We start from the raw sequence: 24,405 nt of genomic DNA, 5'->3' as shown, positions 1-24,405 counted from the left end.
ATAAATATTCATCAGAGGGGAAGGCACAGAGAGACGCCCCGAGAAGAAAGAGAGAGAGCTAAAGACTGGGGAAAAGTCTGGGGCAGTGAAGGCTTTTGGAAAGAAAGTGCAATTACATCTCTCCTACCTTCACCTGATCTACAAGACTGAGGAAGAATGCTCTGTAGATCCTGGAGTTGTGCCTTCTGTCTTATCTAGGAAAAAAAAAAAAAAAAATATATATATATATATATATATATATATATATATATATATATATATATATATATATATATATATATATATATATATCTTCTTTACATTAATATAAACTATGTTTATATAGTATAGCAGACTGTGTACATTTAATAATATGCCTACTAATACAGGCTTATGCAGACGTTTTGGCACCTTATCTATCTATCTATCTATCTATCTGTCTGTCTGTCTGTCTGTCTGTCTGTCTGCCTGTGTGCCTTGCTAGCTTTTCATTTACCTACCCATCCTTCTATCCATCTATCCTTACCATGCTGACTTTCTTATCAGTCTGTCAATCAATCAATCAATCTACTTATCCAAAAGTTCATTCTTTCTTTTATATATCCATCCATCCTCCATCCACCCATCCTTCAATCCATGCACCCATTCATCAAGTCATTCATTCATTCATCCATCTACCTGACCTGTTCATTCACCTGTCTGTCCTTTCTATATTTTTCATCTACTTATCCACAAGTTCACTCTTTCTTTTATCCATCCATCCATCTGTCCATCCATCCATTCATTCATTCATTCATTCATTCATTCATTTATTGTTTATTCATTCATCAATCCATCAATCCATCCATTTATTCATCCATCCATCCATCAATCCATCCATGCATCTATTAATCCGTCCATTCATTCATTCATTCATTCATTCATTCATTCATTCATTCATTCATTCATTCATTCATTCATCCATCCACCTCTCTGTTCCATTTATGTCTTTGTCTTTTATCCATTCCTTTATCCACCCATCCAACTAACCAACTAAGCTATCTGTATAGCTGCCTTTTGGTCTATCTACCTACCAGTCAGTTAACTAAATGCAGGAGCAGGACTGGTTTCAGAGAGATCCAGCTTTAGATCCAGCTTTAACTGTGTTTACTCACACAGATCCAGGCCTCGGTCTGCTCTGGTTGTATTGCTGTTATGAATCTGTATATGAATTGAGAACAGATCCATAGGCCATAAAAGAAACAAGGCCATTTTGCCTGTTATGCTGTTGCTAACTCCAGCCATCAGCATGAAGCACATTCCCCAGCAGGGTGAGTGCTTTTAGACCGCAGGGTTCCAATTTGGAAGACAAAGCCCCAGTCTCTGGAGTCGGCGCTGCTGTATCGCTCCAAAGCAAAGGAGCAGCTTTTTCTTTCTTTCTTTCTTTCTTTCTTTCTTTCTTTCTCTCTTTCCTTCTCTCTCTACCCGCTAAGCCGACACTGATTCCAGCCGCTTAAAATTCTACTTTGTTTCAGTTTCACCCCCATCTTATTTTTTTTTTAGCCCGCCCCCCGTTCTTCGTTTTGTATGTTTCACGTGAGTGTGTGATCTTGGGTTTAGATATGGTAGCCTGTTCCCCTGCCCCATGGCCCTGTCTCCTCCACGTAGATAAATAAACGAATGCAGAGGAGTGTAGAGGGGCTCCAGAATCAGTGGCAGGGAGGCTCCGCACTGGGACCTGTTATTCCAGCAGCGCTGTCTTCTCTCGCCTCCAAACCACATGGGACTTCTGCTTGAAACCTGCGAGCCCTTAATCTAACACCCCTCCCTCATCCCTACATACTGCTTTCATCCCTCTGCATGCAGCCATGTGTGTGGAAGTTTGTGGGTTTGTGTGTTTGTCAAGGAGAAGCCCTATCAGAATTCCCCACTCATAGTTCTGTAGGTTTGTGGCAGATGAAGCAAAAAAAAAAGGCTTCACAGAGGTTCTTCACTATTGTTGTGTTTTTTAGCATGGCTTGCTCAGCTTACGACTTTACATGTGGTCAGAGAGCACTGCTTATTTGTTAATATACAGCTCTGGAAAAAAAGTACGAGACCACTTCAGTTTCTGAATCAGTTTCTCTGATTTTGCTATTTATAGGTGTATGTTTGAGTAAAATTAACATACAGTGCCCTCCATAATTATTGGCACCCCTGGTGCCAATAAAGATGTGTTCTTTAGCTTCTCATAAATTGAGTTTTGTTCAAAATAATATAGGACCACGATGGAAAAAAAGAGTAAAATACAACCTTTAACTCAAGTGAATTTATTCAGTAGGAAAAAAATCCCACATTAAGAAATAATTATTTAACATCAAATCATGTGTGCCACAATTATTAGCACCCCTGATGTTAATACTTTGTACAACCCCCTTTTGCCAACAAAACAGCACCTAATCTTCTCCTGTAATGTTTCACAAGATGGGAGAATACAGAAAGAGGGATCTTTGACCATTCCTCTTTGCACATTCTCTCTAAATCATCCAACGACCTGGGTCCTCTCCTCTGCACTCTCCTCTTCAGCTCACCCCACAGGTTTTCAATGGGGTTGAGGTCTGGGGACTGAGATGGCCATGGGAGGAGCTTGATTCTGTGTGCGGTGAACCATTTCTGTGTAGATTTGGCCACATGTTTAGGGTCATTATCTTGCTGAAAGACCCAGTGACGACGCATCTTCAGCTTTCGAGCAGAAGCCACCAGATTTTGTTTTAAAATGTCCTGGTATTTTAGAGCATTCATGATGCCATGCACCCTAACAAGGTTCCCAGGGCCTTTAGAAGAGAAACAGGCCCACAGCATCACTGATCCCCCGCCGTATTTCACAGTGGGCATGAGGTGCTTTTCTGCATACTCAGCTCTTGTGTTACGCCAGACCCACTTAGAGCATTTGTTGCCAAAAAGCTCTATCTTTGTTTCATCTGACCAAAGCACACGGTCCCAGTTGAAGTCATAGTACCGCTTAGCAAACTCCAAACGTTTGCGTTTATGATTGTGAGTGAGAAATGGTTTCTTCCGTGCATGCCTCCCAAACAGCTTGTTGGCATGTAGATAGCGCCTGATGGTTGTTTTGGAGACTTTGTGACCCCAAGAAGCTACCATTTGTTGCAATTCTGTAACAGTGAGCTTTGGAGAACTTTTTATTTCTCTTATCATCCTCCTCACTGTGCGTGGTGGCAAAATAAACTTGCGTCCTCGTCCAGGCTTGTTTACCACTGTTCCAGTTGTTTTAAACTTCTTAATAATTCCTCTGACAGTAGATATGGACAGGTGTAGGCGAGTAGCGATTTTCTTGTAGCCATTGCCTGACTTGTGAAGGTCAACACACATCTGCCTCACTTGAATGGTATGTTCCATTGTCTTTCCCATGTTGAAGATAAATGGCCTCTGTGTCACGTCATATTTATACCCCAGGGAAACAGGAAGTTGTGAATTACTAATTAAATGTTCCTACATACTCTGATCAACTTCGTAAACTACTGTAGAAGTGACAGAAATACTTTTATTAAATTTATTTCCTAAGAATTGTTAGGGGTGCCAATAATTGTGGAACAGGTGATTTTATGAAGAATAATTATTTCTTAGTCAGGGATTTTATTTCCCCCTTAAAATTTACTTGAGTTAAAGGTTGGACTTTACTTTTTTCCCATCGTGGTCCTATATTATTTTGAACAAAACTCAATTTATGAGAAGCTAAAGAACACATCTTAACCAGGGGTGCCAATAATTATGGAGGGCACTGTATATAAAATATTGTTGTTTAAAGCATTTATTTGCAGAAAATGAGAAATGGCTGCAATAACAGAGCTTTCAGACCTCAAATAATGCAAAGGAAACAAGTTTATATTCATAAAGTTTCAGAAATCAATATTTGGTGGAACAGTTTTCATGCATCTTGGCATGTTCTCCTCCATCAGTCTTACACACTGTTTTTGGATAACTTTATGCCACACCTGGTGCAAAAATTTAAGCAGTTCAGATTGGTTTGATGGCTTGTGATCATCCATCCGTTTTTAAGTAGTCTCTTATTTTTTCCAGAGTTGTACAATCAAAATACCTATTAAGTTAAATGAAAATTAAGGTGTAATATATTATTTCCTAGTAGTTGATAGACCATAGCTGATACTATAACACAGTGTGATCTCTTGTGATTTAAATTGTTTTGTTGTGAGCATGAGCAAACCATTGATTGTTCTACCGCATTGATGAACCCCTCTTCCTCTTCTTTATTCAAAATTTTCTGGAACTTGAGAGAACTTGTGAGAAAGTAGAATCAGGTGAAATCCAATTTAGATATGAAACACACATCGATAGCAGGTGAAAACAGTCATATATTTAATAATACACTAACATACAAAAAAACATGGGGTTTGGGACTAGTATCTTGCCCATGACTTTTGCCATGCCCAATGGAAGCTACAGAATCAAGTCAAGTCAAGTCAAGTAGTAGAATGCTGCACTGAAGAAAAAAAAAAAAAACTTTACTTTAAAATTTACTTTAAAGAATAGGAAACAATTTGCTCTCCATATTGTGAGTAAATCTCACCTACATTGAACAGCTAAGACATAAGTTAAAAAAATAAGGTAAAATTTACTTTTTTCTTCACCCATTAGTACGTTACACAAAAGTACTTCTTCCTTACTGGTTCCGGGCATAATTTATTTGCATAATAGGCATGTCCCCTACCCCTAACTCACCATTAGTGTGTTGTATTGTTGACCAGAGCTATTTTTCCATTGGATATTTAGGAAAGTTTAGCTTGGGTTGACCTTTCAGTACAGAAAAATGGTAACTTGCTCTTATGGCCTACAACCCTGTGGCCAGGCAGTCAATTATATACAGTAAACAAATAACTGAATTCCTAAAGAAAGTATATAGTCTACTTATTGTATGATGTTTTAATAAATGTTATGTAAACCTGACCTTTTTTCGTGTGTCTCAGCTCATTATTTTAGGTAAAATTTGATATAAATATGAGGTTAACTCTACCCAAATGAAGGTTAGCGAGGATTTAGCACTAAGATGATACTTACATGGTCGAGTGAGCTTCACACTTAGCACGTTTCTCTCTCCAGGCTAAGATGTTCTTAATGCTAAGATGCTTTTTTTGGAAAATTGGGCCTCCAACATTTTACTGTTTGTCAAAAAAAAAAAAAAAAGAAATTGGAATTGTAAGGATTTGATATGCATAAGAGCGCAACAGCGCACAACCATAAGCTATTATAATTACGTGTCCACATTTATAGCATGACAGAAATCATGTCGACCTATAATAGCTGCATTGTTGCCTGTGAGGCATGTTGATTATGGAGGTACAGGTTGGTTGATTTGGTTATTTTGTTTGGTTAGTGCTGATAATGACGTGACCCCCCGCCTGTGCTTCAATGTTAAGACTCTTCGCTACACTCGTTCTGATTGGACACCCAGCCTGTGAGATGAAAGAGTTTACCTAAGGGTGATTAGAGAGCAGTGTGTACTGATTTAGCCACCCACTGACTCCCGCTCCTGCATATGAGTGACAGTGAGCTGGAGGGCATTCTCTCAGTGTTTGTACTGCTGTCTCCATAGGGAGGCCCATTAACTCCAATTAGCTTTTACTTGTGCTTGCCCAGTCAAATGAAACTTCAAATAGCATCACACTCGCCACACAAAGACGAGCATCTGACGTTGTGACGGGATGTGTAGAGATGAGCCGCTTGAGGTGCTTTACAAGGCAAAGGAATATGGCTTCATTATGAATTGAAATGATATTAAAATGAGAATTTATGATAGCTGTCATGTATAACCTGTCACTGTAATGCGTTCAGGATAGGTCATTTGCTTATTTTAATGGAAATCAGTCTCTCTATATTTATATCTCTATCAAATATACCATAATTTATACAGTATGTCCAAATGTTTTCCTATTTCAAGTTACTGTACACTGAAAAAAAATGATGCCTAAAATTTACTTTTTGCTTTTTTTAAAGTAAATTAAATTTTTAGATAAATTTAAGCAACTTCAACTTGGTTTCAAGACTTAAATGTTACATAAAATAAAATAGGTGAACTGAGCTTCATTCAATCCTTTCTTTTAGTAAACTTTAATTAATTTCTGCATACAATATTACCTAAAATGTAACATCCAAGCCTTGAAACTGAGTTGAAGTTACTTAAATTTATCTGAAATTAAATTTACTTAAAAAAAGCAAATGCAGAAAGTTGAGAAACTTTTTTTAAAGTAAATTTTACTCATAATTTTTTTAGTGTACACCCATTGCTGATATTTTCTAGCCTCTGTAGAGAAGTACTACCAATGAAATAGATAGGACTCTGTTCTAGTAGCAGCTAACATGAACCAATTGGCACCAAACCAAGTAATACCGAAATCCCCTCAGCATTGAACTGTAGAACCGCGTTCTCTGAAATGATGGTGCTCCCTTCAGCATTTCTTTTGGGATGAGTTGTGAATGAGATGGTGTGGGGGTGATCATCCAACAACCTGACCTCACTAACTCTTTATACAATATATATATATATATATATATATATATATATATATATATATATATATATATATATATATAAATATGTACACACTTTTACCCATGATTTCAGAAGAAACAATGTATGAGCAGATGACGCCCCAATATACAGTACTTTTGTCCAGTAAATGCAGCAAAGTCCAGCAAACTAAACTTGCTCTTTTCTCTCTCCTTCTCTCTCTCAGTGCTGCGGGATGACTTCAGACAGAATCCAACAGACGTGGTGGTTGCAGCAGGAGAGCCGGCCATTCTGGAGTGCGTCCCCCCTCGCGGCCATCCGGAGCCCACCATCTTCTGGAAAAAGGACAAAGTGCGGATCGATGAAAAGGAAGACAGGATCAAGGTAGGTGCTAACATCTGCAAAAGCAGTGTGTAAGACTGGTGGAGGAGAACATGCCAAGATGCATGAAAACTGTGATTAAAAACCAGGGTTATTCCACCAAATATTGATTTCCGATCACTTAAAACTTAATAAATATGAACTTGTTTTCTTTGCATTATTTGAGTTCTGAAAGCTCTGCATATTTGTACATATTAAATGAGATAAAGCCAGATACTCTGAAAAAATCTACAGCAATATAATAGGTAGTAGAGGGTTAATTATCTAGATTGATGGAACAGATTTCAGGTCATCCCAACACTGAATGTTAATTACGTTAAAACCCAGTGGTATAGGGCTTAGCATGTGCACTCCCAGTGCATATGAACTGTGACTGATTGTGTGTTTTATTGCAGATTCGAGGAGGAAAGCTGATGATTTCAAACACAAGGAAGAGTGATGCTGGGATGTACGTGTGTGTGGGCACCAACATGGTGGGAGAAAGGGATAGCGAGACAGCCCAGGTCACTGTTTTTGGTAAGGACTGGTGTATTTTATCAACTAACCCACCAACTAACCAATCAACAAATCAACCAACCAGTCAACCAATCAACCAGCAAATCAACCAGCCAACCAATCGACCAACAAATCCACCAATCAATCAATCAATCAATCCGTCTATCAATCAATCAATCAAACAACAAATCCACCAACCAATCAATCAATCAATCAATCAACCAACCAATCAATCTAAAGATTAACCAACCAACCAACCAACCAACCAACCAATCAACCAATAAATCCACCAACAAATCAACCAACCAACCAACCAATCAATCAATCAATCAGTCAATCAATCAAAGGTAAATTAGAAAAATAAAGTAAAACAGATGAAAACAATCACAAATATGGAAGTTTAAGGACACATAAAATTCACAAATTAAAGAAATACACTAAACGTGACCCTCATTTATTATTTTTTGGGTTTAGCCAAGCTTTTAAGGTTACATTAATAAGTAAATACAATTAAATAAACAGAGGAAAATGAATAAAATAAAAAAAGAGAAAGCAAATAAAGAAAAAAAGTTTAAGGCAGTTTAAAGTTCAAAAAGTAAAAACCTATAAAACTTATAAAAAAAAAAAAATAAAAAAAATAAAAAAAAAATATATATATATATATATATATATATATATATATATATATATATATATATATATATATATATATATATATATTAAATAAACCAAAGCCAATTAAGATTGTAAACAACTTTAAATAAGAAAAAATAAACCAAGCCAACTTACATGACTGCAATACAGATACTGTACATTTAGATTATTATTAGATATTTTTTGTTATTATTTTAGGGTTTTTTTTATGAATATGTTTTTAAGGGGCTATTTTGCATGCCTCCCTTTAAATCAGGATTATCATACAGAAATGTATTATTATTTTACTCTTTATCTGCATTATGTCTCTATAAGAGAGTAGTATGGGCCAACCAACAGATTCTTCACAGATGAAAGGGATAACAATGATGCTCAGAATGATGTTTAAATCAAATCGGTCAGTGTTTAGAGTAGTAATGATTTACTGGGTCTATACATGTCAAACACTTTACTATTAATACTGTGTTTCTGCTGCACATTCCTACTTACACATGTTATCCGCATCATGTCTGACACCCGTTTCCTACTTCTTTACACACTGAAGTCAGGCAGGACCTGTCCAGACTCATCCTCAGTTCTCAATAGCTCTGGTATCATTATGTACGTAGCTGTGAGTGAATGATGCACAGGTGCAGGTGAATGATGTTTAATCCCTCCTTATTATTTTCCCCCCTGTTTCTCCAGAGCGGCCCACGTTCCTGCGGAGGCCCATAAACCAGGTGGTGCTGGAGGATGAGGCGGTGGAGTTTCGCTGCCAGGTGCAGGGAGACCCTCAGCCGTCTGTCCGCTGGAGAAAGGATGACGTGGATGTCGCTCGAGGAAGGTGAGAGATCAGTGGGAAAACACATTTCTTAAACTGCATCCTTCCACTTCTCTTTATATAGAGACTGTATGACTATACAGACACTGTATCCACTTCTGTACTGCTGTCAGGAGCTCTGTCTCACACCTCAGTGGTCTTCACATATCTATACATCATAAGGGAAATCCTGGAATGCTAAGCCTAATCTGGCTCTTTTCTGTCTGTTTTTCTAGATGAGGCGAATTTTATGCGACACTAGAACTTATAAACTAGTTGTAGGAATGATTTCCTGCTAAATTCGGACTTGTGAAGCTATGTTAAGGAAATAAAACTCTTTAAAAAAAGTCTAAGGAGCACTGGATGTTAATCTACACAGATTTCTCTCCTAAAAAAACTGTTTATATTTGGGTGAGTAAGGCTCTTCCATTTATTTACAGTAAGCTTAGATTTACAGATTTCCCCTAATGCTAGAGCATTAGCATTAGCGGCTAACCGCTAGCAGCTAATGCTGCCCAACAGAGCTACACAGAGGAACCCTGAGTGCTCCGGTAAGCCAGGATGATATTAGCTAGGATGATATTAGATATGACCAATAGCTTATTTTAACACTGTAAACATGCAGGCTACAGTCTGATATACTCACCTCTGAACGGCAAAAGAGTTAGTGCTTTGTGTGGTTAGCGGCTAATGCTAATGCGGCTCCAGCAGTGCTAGCCAGGGTTAGCAGCAAACTACAGGCCGATAATACTAACATCTGACCGGCCAAAAAGCTAGCGCTTTGCGCAGTTACCAGCTAATGCTAATACTGCTGGAGAGCTAAACTAAAACTCCTGTATAACACTGTACTTCAGCAGAGTGGCTTTACTGCTCCTTAATGCCTGACTGGTAAATTGTATTAATACATATAAGGCACTCGGATGATTTTTGGTAAAATTAAAGAATTTTAAGTGCGCCTTATAGTGTAAAATGTTGGTACTCAGTTACGTTTTTAACTGTATTACTCTTAAAAAATTGTTAAATTACTTTAAATACTTTTTAGCCATTCTATCAGTACTTTAGTATTAAGATAATATTAAGTGTCGTAATATAACAATATTTTAGTAGACTCATTTTCTAAAGATATTAATATATAGATTTTTAATAATTTTACGATTAAGATCAGTACTCACATAGTCTTAATTATTTAGACTGTCTATGAAGGGAGCTGTACCTATTGTCTGTGGCAAGTCAGCAGGTGAGGGAGCCTAGTAAATACTTTCAAATAATGATGAGTTAAGCATGGACTGGTTGTTTGTAATTTGCCTACTCACACAAGCTAACACTTACATGTGGTAAATGCTAATCATATTCATTGCGTAGCCAGCAACAGCTTATTTGCATAAAAGTGACAGAGCCCTTAAACGGCTCATTCTGAAAGGGACTGAAACTAGCGATAATAGAGCTGATGAGATCTCTTTATATATGAGAGTGTTTTTGTGTAAAGAACTTCATGAACATGTTTTAGTCCATAGTCCATAGACCTATTATAAACAAAAAAAAAAATAAAAAGAGGTATAGGCCCAAATCTGATCTGATTTTTTACAAAAAAACTGGAAAACAAGATCCGAACACCTCTGTGAAAGCCCACCTCTACACCCATGCTAACTACCCTACATCATCTAGTGACTATAACATATAAACCCCCGTGCTATGAGACTGTGGAGCTGTGAGGTGTTTCAGACTAAGGGTTAATGACCTCTGTCCTGCTATCATCTGCTCATTCTCTTTGAGCCGGGCCTCATTCTCTCTGATGCCTTTTCTGTGAGCCAGGTCCCCAAGGCTAGGACAATGAGCTTAAGCGTATCCATACGCACAGAGCCCTATATACCGAGCCACAGGTGAGCATTTGGCGCAGGCTGAGAGGGCTCAGACGCTTCCTGTGCCCTGAGGCTTCTTCATTCAGAGCCAGACTTAGTCTTACAGAGGGCCAGAGATGAAGAATGCCTTTAGACTAATCCCGCCCTGCAGCTACTCCCAAACCTTTACTCCTCCACAGGATCCATCAGGTAAGACCAGGGACATCATGAGGATCTTAAATGATCAAAAAGTCAATATAAAGCAAAAGCAGAGCAGGTCCTGTGTAATGCTGCTGTCACACACAAACCATATTGTTTCTAGAAAATAGGCACTTTATGAGACGAGCCAAAACTTGTCATATATATATATATATATATATATATATTTATAGTACCAGTAGTTTCATAAGTTTGGACCAGCCAGTGTTAACAGTGTGAATTCAGCTGCATCAGATACAGCTCTACTGGATACTGGTATGGTATGCCTGTTTGAACTCAGACAAATGATAACCAACCAGACATATTCTAGAATTCATTATCAGGGTGTATCTCTGCCAAACTTTCAAGAATTTAGACATTTCAAGAATTTACCATACAGTGTGCCCTACTTAGACAACAATATGTTGATTTTTGTTTAGGTCTTTATGTTGGGTTATCACACTTAACACATTTTGAATGATCTTAGCTGGTAAAAAAAAAGCTGGTAAAAAAAAAAAAAAAAAAAAAAAAAAAAAAAAAAACTATACAGGTAGACCTGACAGCATAGTGCATCCTGGTGATCCTGGTCATGCTGGTCGTCCAGCTTGGTCATGCTGGTCATCCTGGTCATGCTTATCAACCAGCTTGGCCATGCTGGTTATCTTGTCCATGCTGGTTAACCAACTTGGTCTTGATGGTTATCCTGGTCATGCTGGTCAACCAGCTTCATCATATAGTTCAACCAGCTTGGTCTTGCTGGTTATCTTGGACATGCTGGTCAACCAGCTTGATCATGCTGGTTATCTTGGTCATGTTGGTCAACCAGCTTGGTCTTGCTGGTTATCCTGGTCATGCTGGTCAACCAGCTTCAACATAAGGGTCAACCAGCTTGATCATGCTGGTTATCTTGGTCATGTTGGTCATTCAGCTTGGTCTTGCTGGTTATCTTGGTCATGTTGGTCATCCAGATTGATCATGCTGGTTATCTTGGTCATGTTGGTCATCCAGCTTGGTCTTGCTGTTTATCTTGGACATGCTGGTCAACCAGCTTGATCATGCTGGTTATCTTGCCCATGCTGGTCAACCAACTTGGTCTTGATGGTTATCCTGGTCATGCTGGTCAATCAGCTTTATCATATGGGACAACCAGCTTGGTCTTGCTGGTTATATTGGACATGCTGGTCAACCAGCTTGATCATGCTGGTTATCCTGGTCATGCTGGTCAACCAGCTTGATCATGCTGGTTATCCTGGTCATGCTGGTCAACCAGCTTGGTCTTGCTGTTCATACTGATGGTCTAGCTTGGTGAGACTAATTGTAATTGTAGACCAGCAAAACCTCAAACAGACACGTACCATATGCGGGTCAACCAGCTCAACCAGCTTGACCAGTTTAAGCTAACCATGGAGTTGTTTTTATTTTTAAGTAGAACTCCATTGTATTGTACATTGTTCATTGTAGCTTTATGAAAATAGTGGTGAATGTGTTTTTTTCTGTGAAATAATTGCATTAATCTAAATGATTCTCCTATCAGCCCCAGTGTTCATTATTAGAGCCAGCACTGCATTTACTGACTCTGACATTAACGAAGCCAGCACTCTTTTCCTTTCTTGTTTTCGTAAAGCGCATTTAGAAGTTAATTAGGTTTGGGGTAGGAAACAATGACAATCGAATTATTGAATTAATCATAATCATGCTGCTCATAATTACCATGAGACCTAGACGAGGAAAAACATGTGTTTCATCATTATTATTATATTTCCTTTGTTTTTTTGAAGCTGAAGACCATTTTAATTTTGACATTCTCAGCTCCCTTTGTTGCCTGCATGTGGGAGCGTCACTTTTAATCTCTCTCTCTCTCTCTCTCTCTCTCTCTCTCTCTCTCTCTCTCTCTTTCTCTTGCACACTCTATCGCTCTCTCTCTCTCTGCTTATCTAAATGTCTAACATCAAAGGAGCTATGTTTGATAGACAGTCATGGAAAACAGTTCACCTTCAGGTTATACAATTTTAATAACACACTGCGAAAGAGAGAGAGAGAGAAAGAGAGAGAAACACATTTACAGAATTATGCATTAATGCATTAAGCTACATTAAGTTGCACCCATTGCTTACACAGTTGTGACGCACATGCATACGCACATCTTTTCTAGCCCCTGTATAGAAGAGGTTTCTCTGGAGCAGATACTGTAAGTGTGAACTTGTTGGCATCATGCCTAGCCTAATGCCAAGCCTGGTCTAGAGGGGTATAAATCCCTCCATTATTGAGCTGTGAAGCAGTGGAACTGTGTTCTATCGAATTATGGCATCTTAAAAATATATATACTTTTGAGGGAGGAGTTGGGGATAAGGGGCCTTATTTTAGCAATTTTTGTGAGAGCAGTCAACTGTGCAACTTGATTTAGGGCGTGTCAGTGTATCCTGACTTTGGCGGATTGGTATTTTAGTGGCGCAGCACTCTTGCACTTCTCAGCAAAGGAAACTGACTTGCTCGTTTATACTGTGAGAAAGTGCACGAGCACGTCATTTACCAGGACAGCTATTTTATTTGTATTTTGTTTTGTTTTGAATCAGTCAGTGGTCCATCAGTGTTTTCTGTTGCCAAGATAGCAATACGCCAGAAATGTTCCAAAATCTAATCCTTCACTGGGTAGTAGAGACAGTTTATTCCCCCCAAAAAAAGCAGAATCAACTCTTGATTTCAGAAGAAACAATGAATGAGCAGGTGTCTCAATAGCTTTGTACTTATTCAGCTTTGGAAAAAAATATGAATTTCTTTGATTTTAACAAATTGAAAACCTCTGGAATAAAATCAAGAGGAAGATGGATGATCACAAGCCATCAAACCAAGCTGAAATGCTTGAATCTTTGCACCAGGAGTGGCATAAAGTTATCCAAAAGCAGTGTGTAAGACTAGTAGAGGAGAACATGCCAATATGCATGAAAACTGTGATTAAAAAACAGGGTTATTTCACCAAATATTGATTTTAACTCCTAAAACTGTATGAATATGAACTTGTTTTCTTTGCATTATTTGAGGTCTAAAAGCTCTGCATCTGTGACAATATGTTTATTTGGAATTTGGGAGAAATGTTGTCCGTAGTTTATAGAATAAAACAATAATGTTTATTTTACTCAAATATAAACCTATAAATAGCAAAACCAGGCTGTACTGTATAAACACAGTGAGTGTAGCATTCAATGTAGCAGTTTAAAATGCTAAGCTACCAAGCTAAGCTACAGCATGTTGCAGTAGCTAATTAGAACTAGTCAGACTAGAAATGCCGACAACAAAAAAAGGCCATATTTCTAAACTTAGCTTCATTACACAATAAAAAAATTCACCTTATTTATTCTGACAGTGGGACCTTTTACACAGAAACAACACAAATGTCACCTGAAATGTACAGCGCTCTGTAACGTGAGTTTTTTCCACAGTGCAGGAGCTCTGCAGTCGTTATTATTGTGCTAAGCTGTATTTGTGTAAACAGCAGCAGAGCGCTGGCAGCGGTAAGACTCCCGTAACCCCGAACACAGCAGCTCTAGTATCTGCGGAATACACACCGAGGCCTGGGGGTGCTCAGCCTGAGACCCACGGGGAGCAGATAAAGATGAGCAGAATCATGTTTAGCTAATGAGCAGGGGAAGAAGAGGAGGTAAAAAAACAGCGTGTTTTTCATGAGGAGAGATAGAAAGAAGAGTAAAAAGAGAAGCTGAGGAGCTGAGAAGCCCGGAGAGAGACACAGACTCCAAAAGCTGGGGGCTTATCTGCAGCAGCCCAGGGGCTCGCTGTGTGGGGCCTAAATCCACCTCAGCACACAGACCCGCTAACCCACCCACATCATATCTGCCCCTCAGTACTCAGGGTCTGTAGCCTGACCTGACCTGACTGACCTCTACAGAGGCTTTCATGAGGATGTGTGTGTAAGTGTGTGTGTGTGGGTGTGTATGTGTGTGTATATTATATTTAAACAAAAAATATAAAAAATAAAATCTGTCTTATCCTACAATGTTAATGTTAATAATCATTTTATGATTAGTGTCTTCGAAATGGAAGAGAACACAAAAAATCACAAATCTTAATATTTTAAGAAGCCTAGTTGAAGCTGAATTTTACTTAATAATTATTCTTATTAAAATGCTTTTTAATGCTTATTTTTTATCAGATTGTGATGTGAAAAGTGATAGAAATTCCAGAAAAATATATATATATAAACCAGTATGATTTAACAATATTTTAACACCAATAACATTAGAGATACTTATCAGGAAAAAAAAAAACATTTATGGGTTGTGATCCCTTATTTAATTGACCAGCACTATAAAAAGTGATGAAAAATCAAAAACTTACCTTCTTATGTATCTAGTACAAGCATAAATAAAATTTAATAAATTGTTGCTGTCCGGCAAAAACCTTGCATCTCCATTATCCATAATCTTTTTGACTTTTTGGCATAACTAAATAAATATTGCTATTAAAAATTAAGGTGCCTTTTTCTGGGTTTTTGGAGGAACTAAATTTTGTCGTAGCATTAATAATATGTGACATTGCCCATAAATACATTCTCTCATTTAACACCTCTCCTCATTCAATGTTTTTTTTTTATTTTTTATTAATTAATTTACTTATTTATTTTTTCTACATTGTAGAAATTGTAGATACTATTAAAAATAAATCAAACCAATTTGGGGGCACGTATGATCTAATGGTGATTTGGGATGAGCTGGAGCTTCACAGCATGAAGGAAAAGCAGCAACCTCCAGAAACTCCTTCAAGATGCTGAGAAAACGATTCCAGGTGACTCTCCCTCATGAAGACACTGAGATTAAAATACAAAGAGTGTGCAGATCTGTCCTCAAAGATAAATGAGCTACTTAGAAAAGTCTAAAGTATGAAACATATTCTGGTGTGTATAAAATAATTCTGCATGTGTTTCAGTATAGATGAAAGAAAATATATTGAATGGGAAGAGGTGTGTTTAAAAATGACTGGTACTGTACATAAATGAGCCATATTTATAACTCTGTGCTCTGTGTGTGTGTTCTACGGATCTATGACTTTTTATTAAAACGTATGTGTGTAGGTGTGTATGTGTGTGTGTGTGTGTGTGTGTGTGGTCCCATAAAGGATCATTCTCCGGGTAAAGGCCACTGTAATGCAGTGTGACACACTCGGCAGTGTTGTGCTGAGTCCCTGCTTTCTCTAATGTTTTTTCTTCCTCTGCTCAGCAAAAACTTAACCAACTGCATCCTCTCATCCATTAATACATACATCTACTGCTCATGTGTTTGTGTGTGTGTGTGTGTGTGTGTGTGTGTGTGTGTAATTTGGGAGAAATGTCCGTAGTTTACAGAATAAAACAACAATGTTCATTTTAATCAAACATATACCTATAAATAGCAAAATCAGAGAAACTGATTCAGAAACTGAAGTGGTCTTTTATTTTCTTCCAGAGCTGTATATATATTACGAACCTAATTAAACAAAAATTTAGTTTGTTTGTTTGTTTGATATTTGATAATTGGGCTTCTGAATAAAAGATTCTTTTGTTTTCTATTATTGAGAATTCCTCGCCGTACTGATGAGCTACAAACCAAAAAAATGTATTATTCTTTGATTAACCTAAATACAAAAAAAAAAAACTGTTGATAATTGAGCAATTGTAATTTGGCTTCTTGATTAATCCTAATCAGTAAAGCGTATTGACGTTTCACAGCCGATAATAATCTGTATCTAATGGTAAAGACGAGGCTATTGTGTGTGTAGTATGCGTGTGAGTGGGGCTTGTGTGTGTGTGTGTGTGTGTGTGTGGGAGAGGCTGCATGTGTGTACTGGCAGTGCTGTGTTGTGTGTGTAATTACACTGTCATCGTGCCTTCACTGTGTTTCCGACTTTGCCTCGGGCTCTGACAGTAAGGACACTCGATCCATCACTGTGTTTATTTTATCTGCTACGGGCTTGTCCACAAATATGCTTTGTCATTCTTCCTCCGCACTCGCTCCTACAATAAGAGCTTTATTTCACACACCCGGCCGCCGCCAATCCAGCCAGTAAGTGTTTGTTCATGGAAAAAAGTCCCCTAATTGTTTTGGGTGCCGTTCAAAGCTTCTGTCATAAGAGGTCAAACCGAGACGGTGAAGGAATGCACTGAAATGATAGACTCCTCTGGAATTCTTTAACTCTTACAAGTCAAAGGTTAGCGCTTTTTTCTCTCTGTGTTTGATTTGCAGTACAGAGTTGTTTAAATGTGGTTACATAATTGATTTGATTGTGCTGCGTTTACACTATGATCATAGATGGATGATGGTTAACTAGATATTTCTTAATGTACAGTAGAGCCCCAACAGAAAGTAGCACTTTTTTTAGCATTTAGCCAGGAATTAAATTACCCCAAATTTTACTGTTAGCACAGTAGTGGAATTAACCATATACTTTAAGTGTTTTTAGGATTTTTTCAGCTGAAAAAAAACAGCATGGCCAACTCAGGATAGATAAACTGGTTAAGCTGGTTGACCAGTTTAGCTCCTGAACAGCATAGGTGGTCCGCACTCATAAAACATCTGGCTCGTGAGGTTGTTTGAACTATGATGAACTCTCTCTGGCGAGCTTTTGTTTACATCCCTCCCCTATCTCTCTGTCGCGTTCAGCGTATCTTTAGTTTACACCCGTTCTCGTTTTCCCGCCCATTTCTGGGCTCCCCATCTCCTTATAAGGCCATTTTTTTTTTCCAAGCCATGTCCCAGATCACTAGGCGGGGCAGCGGTACTGTATTGCACCGCGACCCTGACGACACAGGTTCGATCCCGCGTGAGGAGCGGTGTGTTTATTTATTTATTTTTTCCTTTTTTCTTGGGTTTACCTGCTTTGCGATTGACTGTTCTGCAGTTGGGTTCAACAACCCTCTGGGCTGGAGAGCAATTGGGGTAGGTTATGGTTTCTATGGTTTAGCTGTGTTTTTTCTTTTTTCTAGCAAAACCAACCTGACCAATTTAATCAACCAGTTTGGCGAGGCTTGTTCATTCCTATCAACTAGTTTAGTCATTGTTGAATCGTTGGTTGACCAATATGGTTATTCTAGTTGACCAGCTTGTCATTAAACAAGCATGAACAAGCTGGTCAACCCATATGGTTTCACCAAGGACCAATTTTAGCCATTTATAGGCCAACCATCAACTGTGCACCATGCAGCTTGATTTAGGGTGTGTCAGTGTGTCTTTGCTATCATAACGACTGGAAAAGTATGCCTCTGCGTGGCTCACAACACGCAAAAGGCATGTAACAATTATCTTAATTAATTATGGCTGTGTTTTGGCTGTAACATGCAATAAACCAATCAGCATGTCACTTGCTATTCCCTTTAAGAGCCAGGTGCACTCTGACTTTGGCAGATTGCTATTTCAGAGGCACAGCTACCAGGACTTGCCCAGCGCTACTAAGCTAAAGAAATTGTCCTGCTCATTCACATAAAGCAGGTGCACAAGCAGGTGTAGTGATGTAGAATAATGTTTTTCTTGTTTGTTTTCTGTTTATTATTTATTTATTTTAGTTTATTATTGTTGACAATTCACTGACAAGATAGCGATAAACGTTTGACTGCTGACATCTGCCTAGGTTCTATTCAGCCATCGGCACGCTTGTGTTTTCCTTCGGCAAGATAGCAATACGCTAGAAATTTACCTGGGCACTGTTGCTATTTAAACAAAGCAGGAGGAAGTGTGAGATATCACAGGTATCCCAATACTTTTGTCCACAGGAAAAAGAGAGAGCAAGATAAAGAGAAAAAGAAAGAGAGGAGGAAAGAGAGAGAGAGAGAGAGAAATGTGCTTGTGCGGCTGATAGTGGCAGGGTGTTCTACTCCACCTGACGCTTTGATTACTGTTGTCTGTCCTGGCCTCTGTAGGGACACGTTTTTCTCTCTCTCAGCCTAATTACACTTTTAATAGTTTTGCCCATCCAGCCTCTCTTCAGCTGCCTTAAAGGTGCGAGGCTCAAGTCAGCCACCTCTAAACTCCTCTGAAACACTCCAGCTGACACCAGGCAAATTACAGCGGCGTGATATATGACAGGAAAATGGCCGGCCGCTTTCAGAGCAGTCGTTTCACGCCTGTTTTGGGATGTGTTTAGGTTTATAAAATGTGAAATGCAGAGGTTTGTGTGTGTGTGGGGGGGGGGGTGATTTACTTTGTCTTTAGGGTCTGAAGGAGCTGCAGCTTGCATTGTCTGGACGCCCTCGATTTTGTGTAATGCAGTGTTTTGAATGACAGACCACAGACTGTGTGTTGTCTAACTGTCAGACAAATGCTGCCAGACTAGCTTCACTTTCTCCCATCCAGCCTCTCTCTCACACACACACACACACACACACACAAACTACCAATTATAGTCTCTAGCAACATAGGAAACCAACATACAAGAGCTGTCAACTTCTCAAGCACACTTTCCTCCTCCTGGAGCTCACGCACAGGGACATCACCTTTAGCTGTCAGTAGGCCGCAGTGTTGCGGTAGATCAGGGCTGTCAGGGTTGTGGGGCTGGATGGTGCTGGACTGGACAGTTCCTGCTTTTTCTCCACGCTCTGCCCCTAATTGCATGCCTCTCCGCAGCCATTTTGGCTCGGGTGGTTTCCTTCACGCTGGATTCCCTGTGTAAATGCCTGTGGAACTGTCTTTGCTGCTGCTGAATCTGTTGAGGAGTCTGTCTAAAACTGGGCGTGTCTCTTTTGTTTGTTTGTTTATTGCTTTTATTTATTGAGACTCATTAAAGTATTAAAATTTATTAACATTTAAGCCTTTTCCAATATATTTTTTTCTTTATTCTGCTTCATCTATACAGTGAAAGAAAATCAGTTTTAGTTTTGAATTTTCAGTATTTCCTTTTGTTTTCTAAGCTATTTGTTTCTCTGGAAAAACACAATTAAATAAAATACAATTACAAAATTTTTAATTGATATGTGTCATGATTCCCCCCCCCCCCCCCAAAAAAAAATGGAATACATCTTTATTTCTAACCAAAAATGAAATAATAAATATTCTTTAAATAAATAAGAAGTAGCACCATGTTATGTTGATATATCACTGTAAGATATAGTTTATAAGTGCAAGAAAAATATATGAAGTTTCTGACAGCGGGGATGGCGTAAAATACAAAAAAAAAAATATTAATGTACATTAAAAGGTGGTCTTTTTTCCACCGCCCCTTCTGCTAGAAAGTTGCTGTTTTTTAACAGACATATACTGCCAAATAGCAGAGAAGTCACGTTACATTTTGTCATTTTGTGTATTGTGACAGTGAAATGTGCTCCCATGATGCATTGGGGTTTGTTTGGGATTTGAATTTAGTGGTTATTTAAAGTTTAAAATAGTTACTGACTGTTTTTTTTTGTTTGTTTGTTTTATAGTTTTAACTTCTTGAGACACTGCATCCTCATATGGAGCAATTTAATTTCTGCTTCTCTGCACCATGATATTTAATTTTTCAAATTGTTGACTTATTGGCCTCATATAGAGTCACTGCTCGTACCATCTACTGGTCATGTGACAACATTACACTCTTTCAGTCAGTTGATTGAAAACAATACTGTGGGAATCCCAGACAAAAGTTTCTACAGCCAGTCCAGACATAAACCTGAGCCAGATACAAATTCTCATTAAATTTAATGTTTAAAACTAGTTTATGTACTTATTGTAGAAAGCATATTTTTAGTTTCTGGACCAATTGGGTGCTTCTGATGCGAAATGGCAAGAATGCGATTTATGTTTAATGTTAAAATACATTTTGATCTGACACAATCTGTTCTCTACCCACTTAAAAACATCTCAAAATCATTGTCTTTGGTAATCAAGAATTCTCAACAGATATATCCGCTTCAGTCTACCTTAAAAAAAATTCAGAGGTGCTTCTTTAATCTTTAAGGAACCATATGTTCACCCTTACCTCAGTTTCTTATAAATACAGTAATACAATAATAACTGCATAATCAGGCTGCACTTTTGCTTCAGATATATTAAGAATATGCCTTTTGTATGTTATCCTGACACCCACTCACCCACACACCACAAATATATATATATATACATACCCCAGCCCCAGCAGATGCCTCATAAATATTGAAAGCATCAGGTTCCAGCTGAAAGCCTTCTCCTTCTCTGCAGTGTGTCATTGCTGAATAATTGATCTAGCATCTTCCCAGCCGAGTGAAAAGAAGAGCGAGTGCTGTTTGAACATTGTTTCGCTCTTGATGATGTTGAATGAAGCTCTGTGTTAACCCTTCTTTGATTCAGTAGAGCAGCGTTTGACTTCTCGTCTCCAGCGTTGTTAGCATGCGGGATGGGTAGCAGTCATTTACATTAGAATAAGCTTGTTGGGTAGCTTGAAATGAGGTTCTATTATTGTTTTGATAACATTAACTAGAAATAGATAGCTTTACTATTTATCTACACTCTTAAAAATTAAAGCACTTCTAAAAAAGTGCCATAAAAGTGCTTTTTTATAAGCATTTTGGTCTCTGAGTGGTCTAGCAGAGTGTTACTATGATCAGAGGATGGCTGGGTTGAATTGTGAGGTGTGCTGTTTGGCATCAGCAGCCGGAGTCTGAGAGAGAACAATTGAGCTTGCTCTCTCTGGGTTGGGCAATGGCATTCCCTCCCCACATCACGCCTAGTGTGCTGCTGGCTGACTGAGGTGTCTGTTAGTTGAAGTATCAGAGAGCTGGGGATCTGGCACTTTCCTCAGAATGCTTGGGCTACCCAGTGATGCTGCATTAGCATTAATTGGACTTAATATACTGTATATCCTAGTGATAGAAGGTGTCCTAATGAGCGGGTAAGGTAACTGAGAATGGGATAAAAATCTATTTAACACAAATTATTAAACACAATATTTAGTTTCTCTAAAATAACCCTACATAGCATCTTTATTTTAAAAGTGTATGATCATAAATGTTGATTTTCTTGGTTGTGTGTGTTGCAGGTATGATATCCGGTATGACAAGGACGATTATGTTCTGCGGATAAAGAAGGCTTCAGCAGGTGATGAGGGGACGTTCACCTGTGTGGCGGAGAACCGAGTGGGCAAACTGGAGGCCTCGGCTACACTCACAGTGAGAGGTGAGTCAGCACTGCTTTAGCACTCATACCTCACTGTATAGAAGGCCTTATTATAACACTAGCCAAGGATATTCTGCTTCAAAAAAACAACAAAAAAACATCTCTCTTACTTGACTGAAGCCTCCTGACATTTTATCACAGTAGCTACACTGTCCATCGAAAGCTTGGGGACACTTTTAAACCTTGAGATTGATGAGATTTCTGATTTTCTCTATTCATTTCATACTCACATTTTTTTTTCAGACACCATTAAACTTTGGAAGACAACACATGGCTAAATGTATTGATGTTGATCAGTATACAGCTCTAGAAAAAAATAAGAGACCACCTAAAAATAAATAAGTTTCTTTCATTCCACCAAATTGAAAACCTCTGAAAACTAAGCTGAACTGCTTGAATTGTTGCACCAGGAGTGGCATAAAGTTATCCAAAAGCAGTGTGTAAGACTGGTGGAGGAGAACATGCCAAGATGCATGATTAAACTGTGATTAAAAAACAGGGTTATTCCACCAAATATTGCTTTCTGAACTCTTAAAACTTTGGGAGAGTTTGGAAGAAAGGTTCTCCATAGTTTATAGAATAAAACAACAATGTTCATTTTACTCAAACATAGACCTAAAATAAGTAGCAAAATCAGAGCAACTGATTCAGAAACTGAAGTGGTCTCTTATTTTTTTTTCCAGAGCTACTAACTTGTTGGCTCAAATAAATGCTGCAAATGAAATCATACACATCATTACAATAGATTTATGATATAAGATGCTTCAAATCAGTGTATGTCTGGTTCCTTAATTATTTTTTGTAGCATAATAGCAGCATTAAAAAAAAATCTGTAAAATCAAGCAAAGTACCATTGAAATATTTAAAGGGGTTTTGTACAAGGCAGTTGTACATGATGACAGTGTCTTCAAAAAAAAAAAAACCCTAGAAGAACCCATTTGTTCAAAACCATAATGTCAGTGGGATAAAGGTGGAGATGTAGGTATATCTATCCTGCTTTTACAGTCATGCAGATTCTTTTCTTTACCTAGTTCAGCTGAATGATAGTGTGAAAGCCAAATTTTATATTACCGGTCATTCAAACAGCAAAAACTTAAAAAAAAAAACACAAAAAAAAACAATTGGATGCCTTTGTTTGTCTTAAATTCCCATTATAGCACTGTTTTCAGTACTGTATTTACCAGAATGATATTGAAACTTGTATTTAATACCAGTAAGTTAAATTACTGAAAAACAACAGTTTATTTAAGAAGCTAGTTGTCCCCAGACTTTTGGTACGCAGTGTACACAGCCTGCATATCCTGTGTTTCAGCTTTTAGATCTGTTTATTTCTCTCAGCTCTGATTCAGTCAGATCCAGCCTTCACTCACTCAGACGCACGAAAGCCTCTCTAACTGAGCCGCAGTATCTCTGACACGTCCATAAATGAAGCCCTGAAGTGCTTAGAGGGGGCTGGGGAGTACGCCACTGCCCTGTCTATGAATCCGTTTTATTATTAATATCACTGGAATGGAGGCCACCTCACTCACCCCCAATCCCCCCCACCCCCCTCACCAATCCCCAACTACACAAATACTGTATACACACACACACAAACACACACACACACACACACATAAACACCGTATCTCCACTCTAAGTCACTGTGGCTCTCTGGGACAAACCAGCGAAGCCATTTCACAGCTTACTGGTGCAGACCGACCTCGCCGTGCACGGCAGTGCCGCGCAAGGTTAATAAAAACATTTTGCCTTAATCTACTCTCCCCCCTCACCCCGGCCCACCCTCACTCGCCCCCCCCATTCCCTCGCTATTCCCGTCTCTCTCTCTCTCTCTCTCTCTCTCTCTCTCTCCTCACATTAAATCAAATTGCTTAGGTGTTCCACAGAGAGCATTAAAGGGGTCTGGAAGGTTCCAGAAGGGAGGCATGCCAACATGTGGGGTCGACTTCAATTTTCAGGCCTTTTGAATAGGGGATTTATATATATACACACAGTAGAGCTAAGCTAAAGCGGACAGAGCGGAGGGGTTAAAGGGTGGGAGGTGCATTAGCGAAGCCCACCAGCCTGGCTAATAAAGAGACTGAGGAGACTAGACTAATGTCAGTGTGGCCGCTGCCTTCACAAGCTTCAAGCACCTTCTGCATTAAAAATATGAACTATATGTCTGTCTGTCTGTCTGTCTGTATTCCTCCTCCTCCTCCTTTTCCTATCTTTCTTTCTTTCTGTTTTTTTCTCTCATTCTCTGCCTCCCTGACTCGCCCCCCACTCTCTCTATGAACTGTATATATATTTTTTTCCTGTCAGTCCCCTTTCCACCTCTTTTTTTCCCTTCTCTCTTTCTCTCTCTCTCACCTCTTCCCTCGCTCTCCACAGTGATGTATGTGTTGTGCCTCTTCCTCTCTGAAAGCCGGGTGTATATATGTCATTAATGCCGGTGCAGCAGATTCAATAGCA

General features: G+C 38.7%; 1 protein-coding gene across 2 annotated transcripts in view; it reads left to right on the top strand.

Moving 5' to 3' along the window:
• Positions 1 to 24,405, top strand: part of robo2 (roundabout, axon guidance receptor, homolog 2 (Drosophila)) — a 655,443-nt gene that overhangs the window by 521,822 nt on the left and 109,216 nt on the right. For both annotated transcript variants that reach the window (XM_049467120.1, XM_049467121.1), the window contains exons 3-6: positions 6,708 to 6,865; positions 7,258 to 7,378; positions 8,696 to 8,834; positions 21,815 to 21,951. In XM_049467120.1, coding sequence (XP_049323077.1) covers positions 6,708 to 6,865; positions 7,258 to 7,378; positions 8,696 to 8,834; positions 21,815 to 21,951 — 555 coding nt within the window. The remainder of the gene's footprint in view (positions 1 to 6,707; positions 6,866 to 7,257; positions 7,379 to 8,695; positions 8,835 to 21,814; positions 21,952 to 24,405) is intronic.

This window comes from Astyanax mexicanus, chromosome 18 (assembly GCF_023375975.1).
Source record: "Astyanax mexicanus isolate ESR-SI-001 chromosome 18, AstMex3_surface, whole genome shotgun sequence".
Classification (NCBI taxonomy): domain Eukaryota; kingdom Metazoa; phylum Chordata; class Actinopteri; order Characiformes; family Acestrorhamphidae; genus Astyanax; species Astyanax mexicanus.
This window is presented reverse-complemented; position numbering and strand designations above follow the sequence as displayed.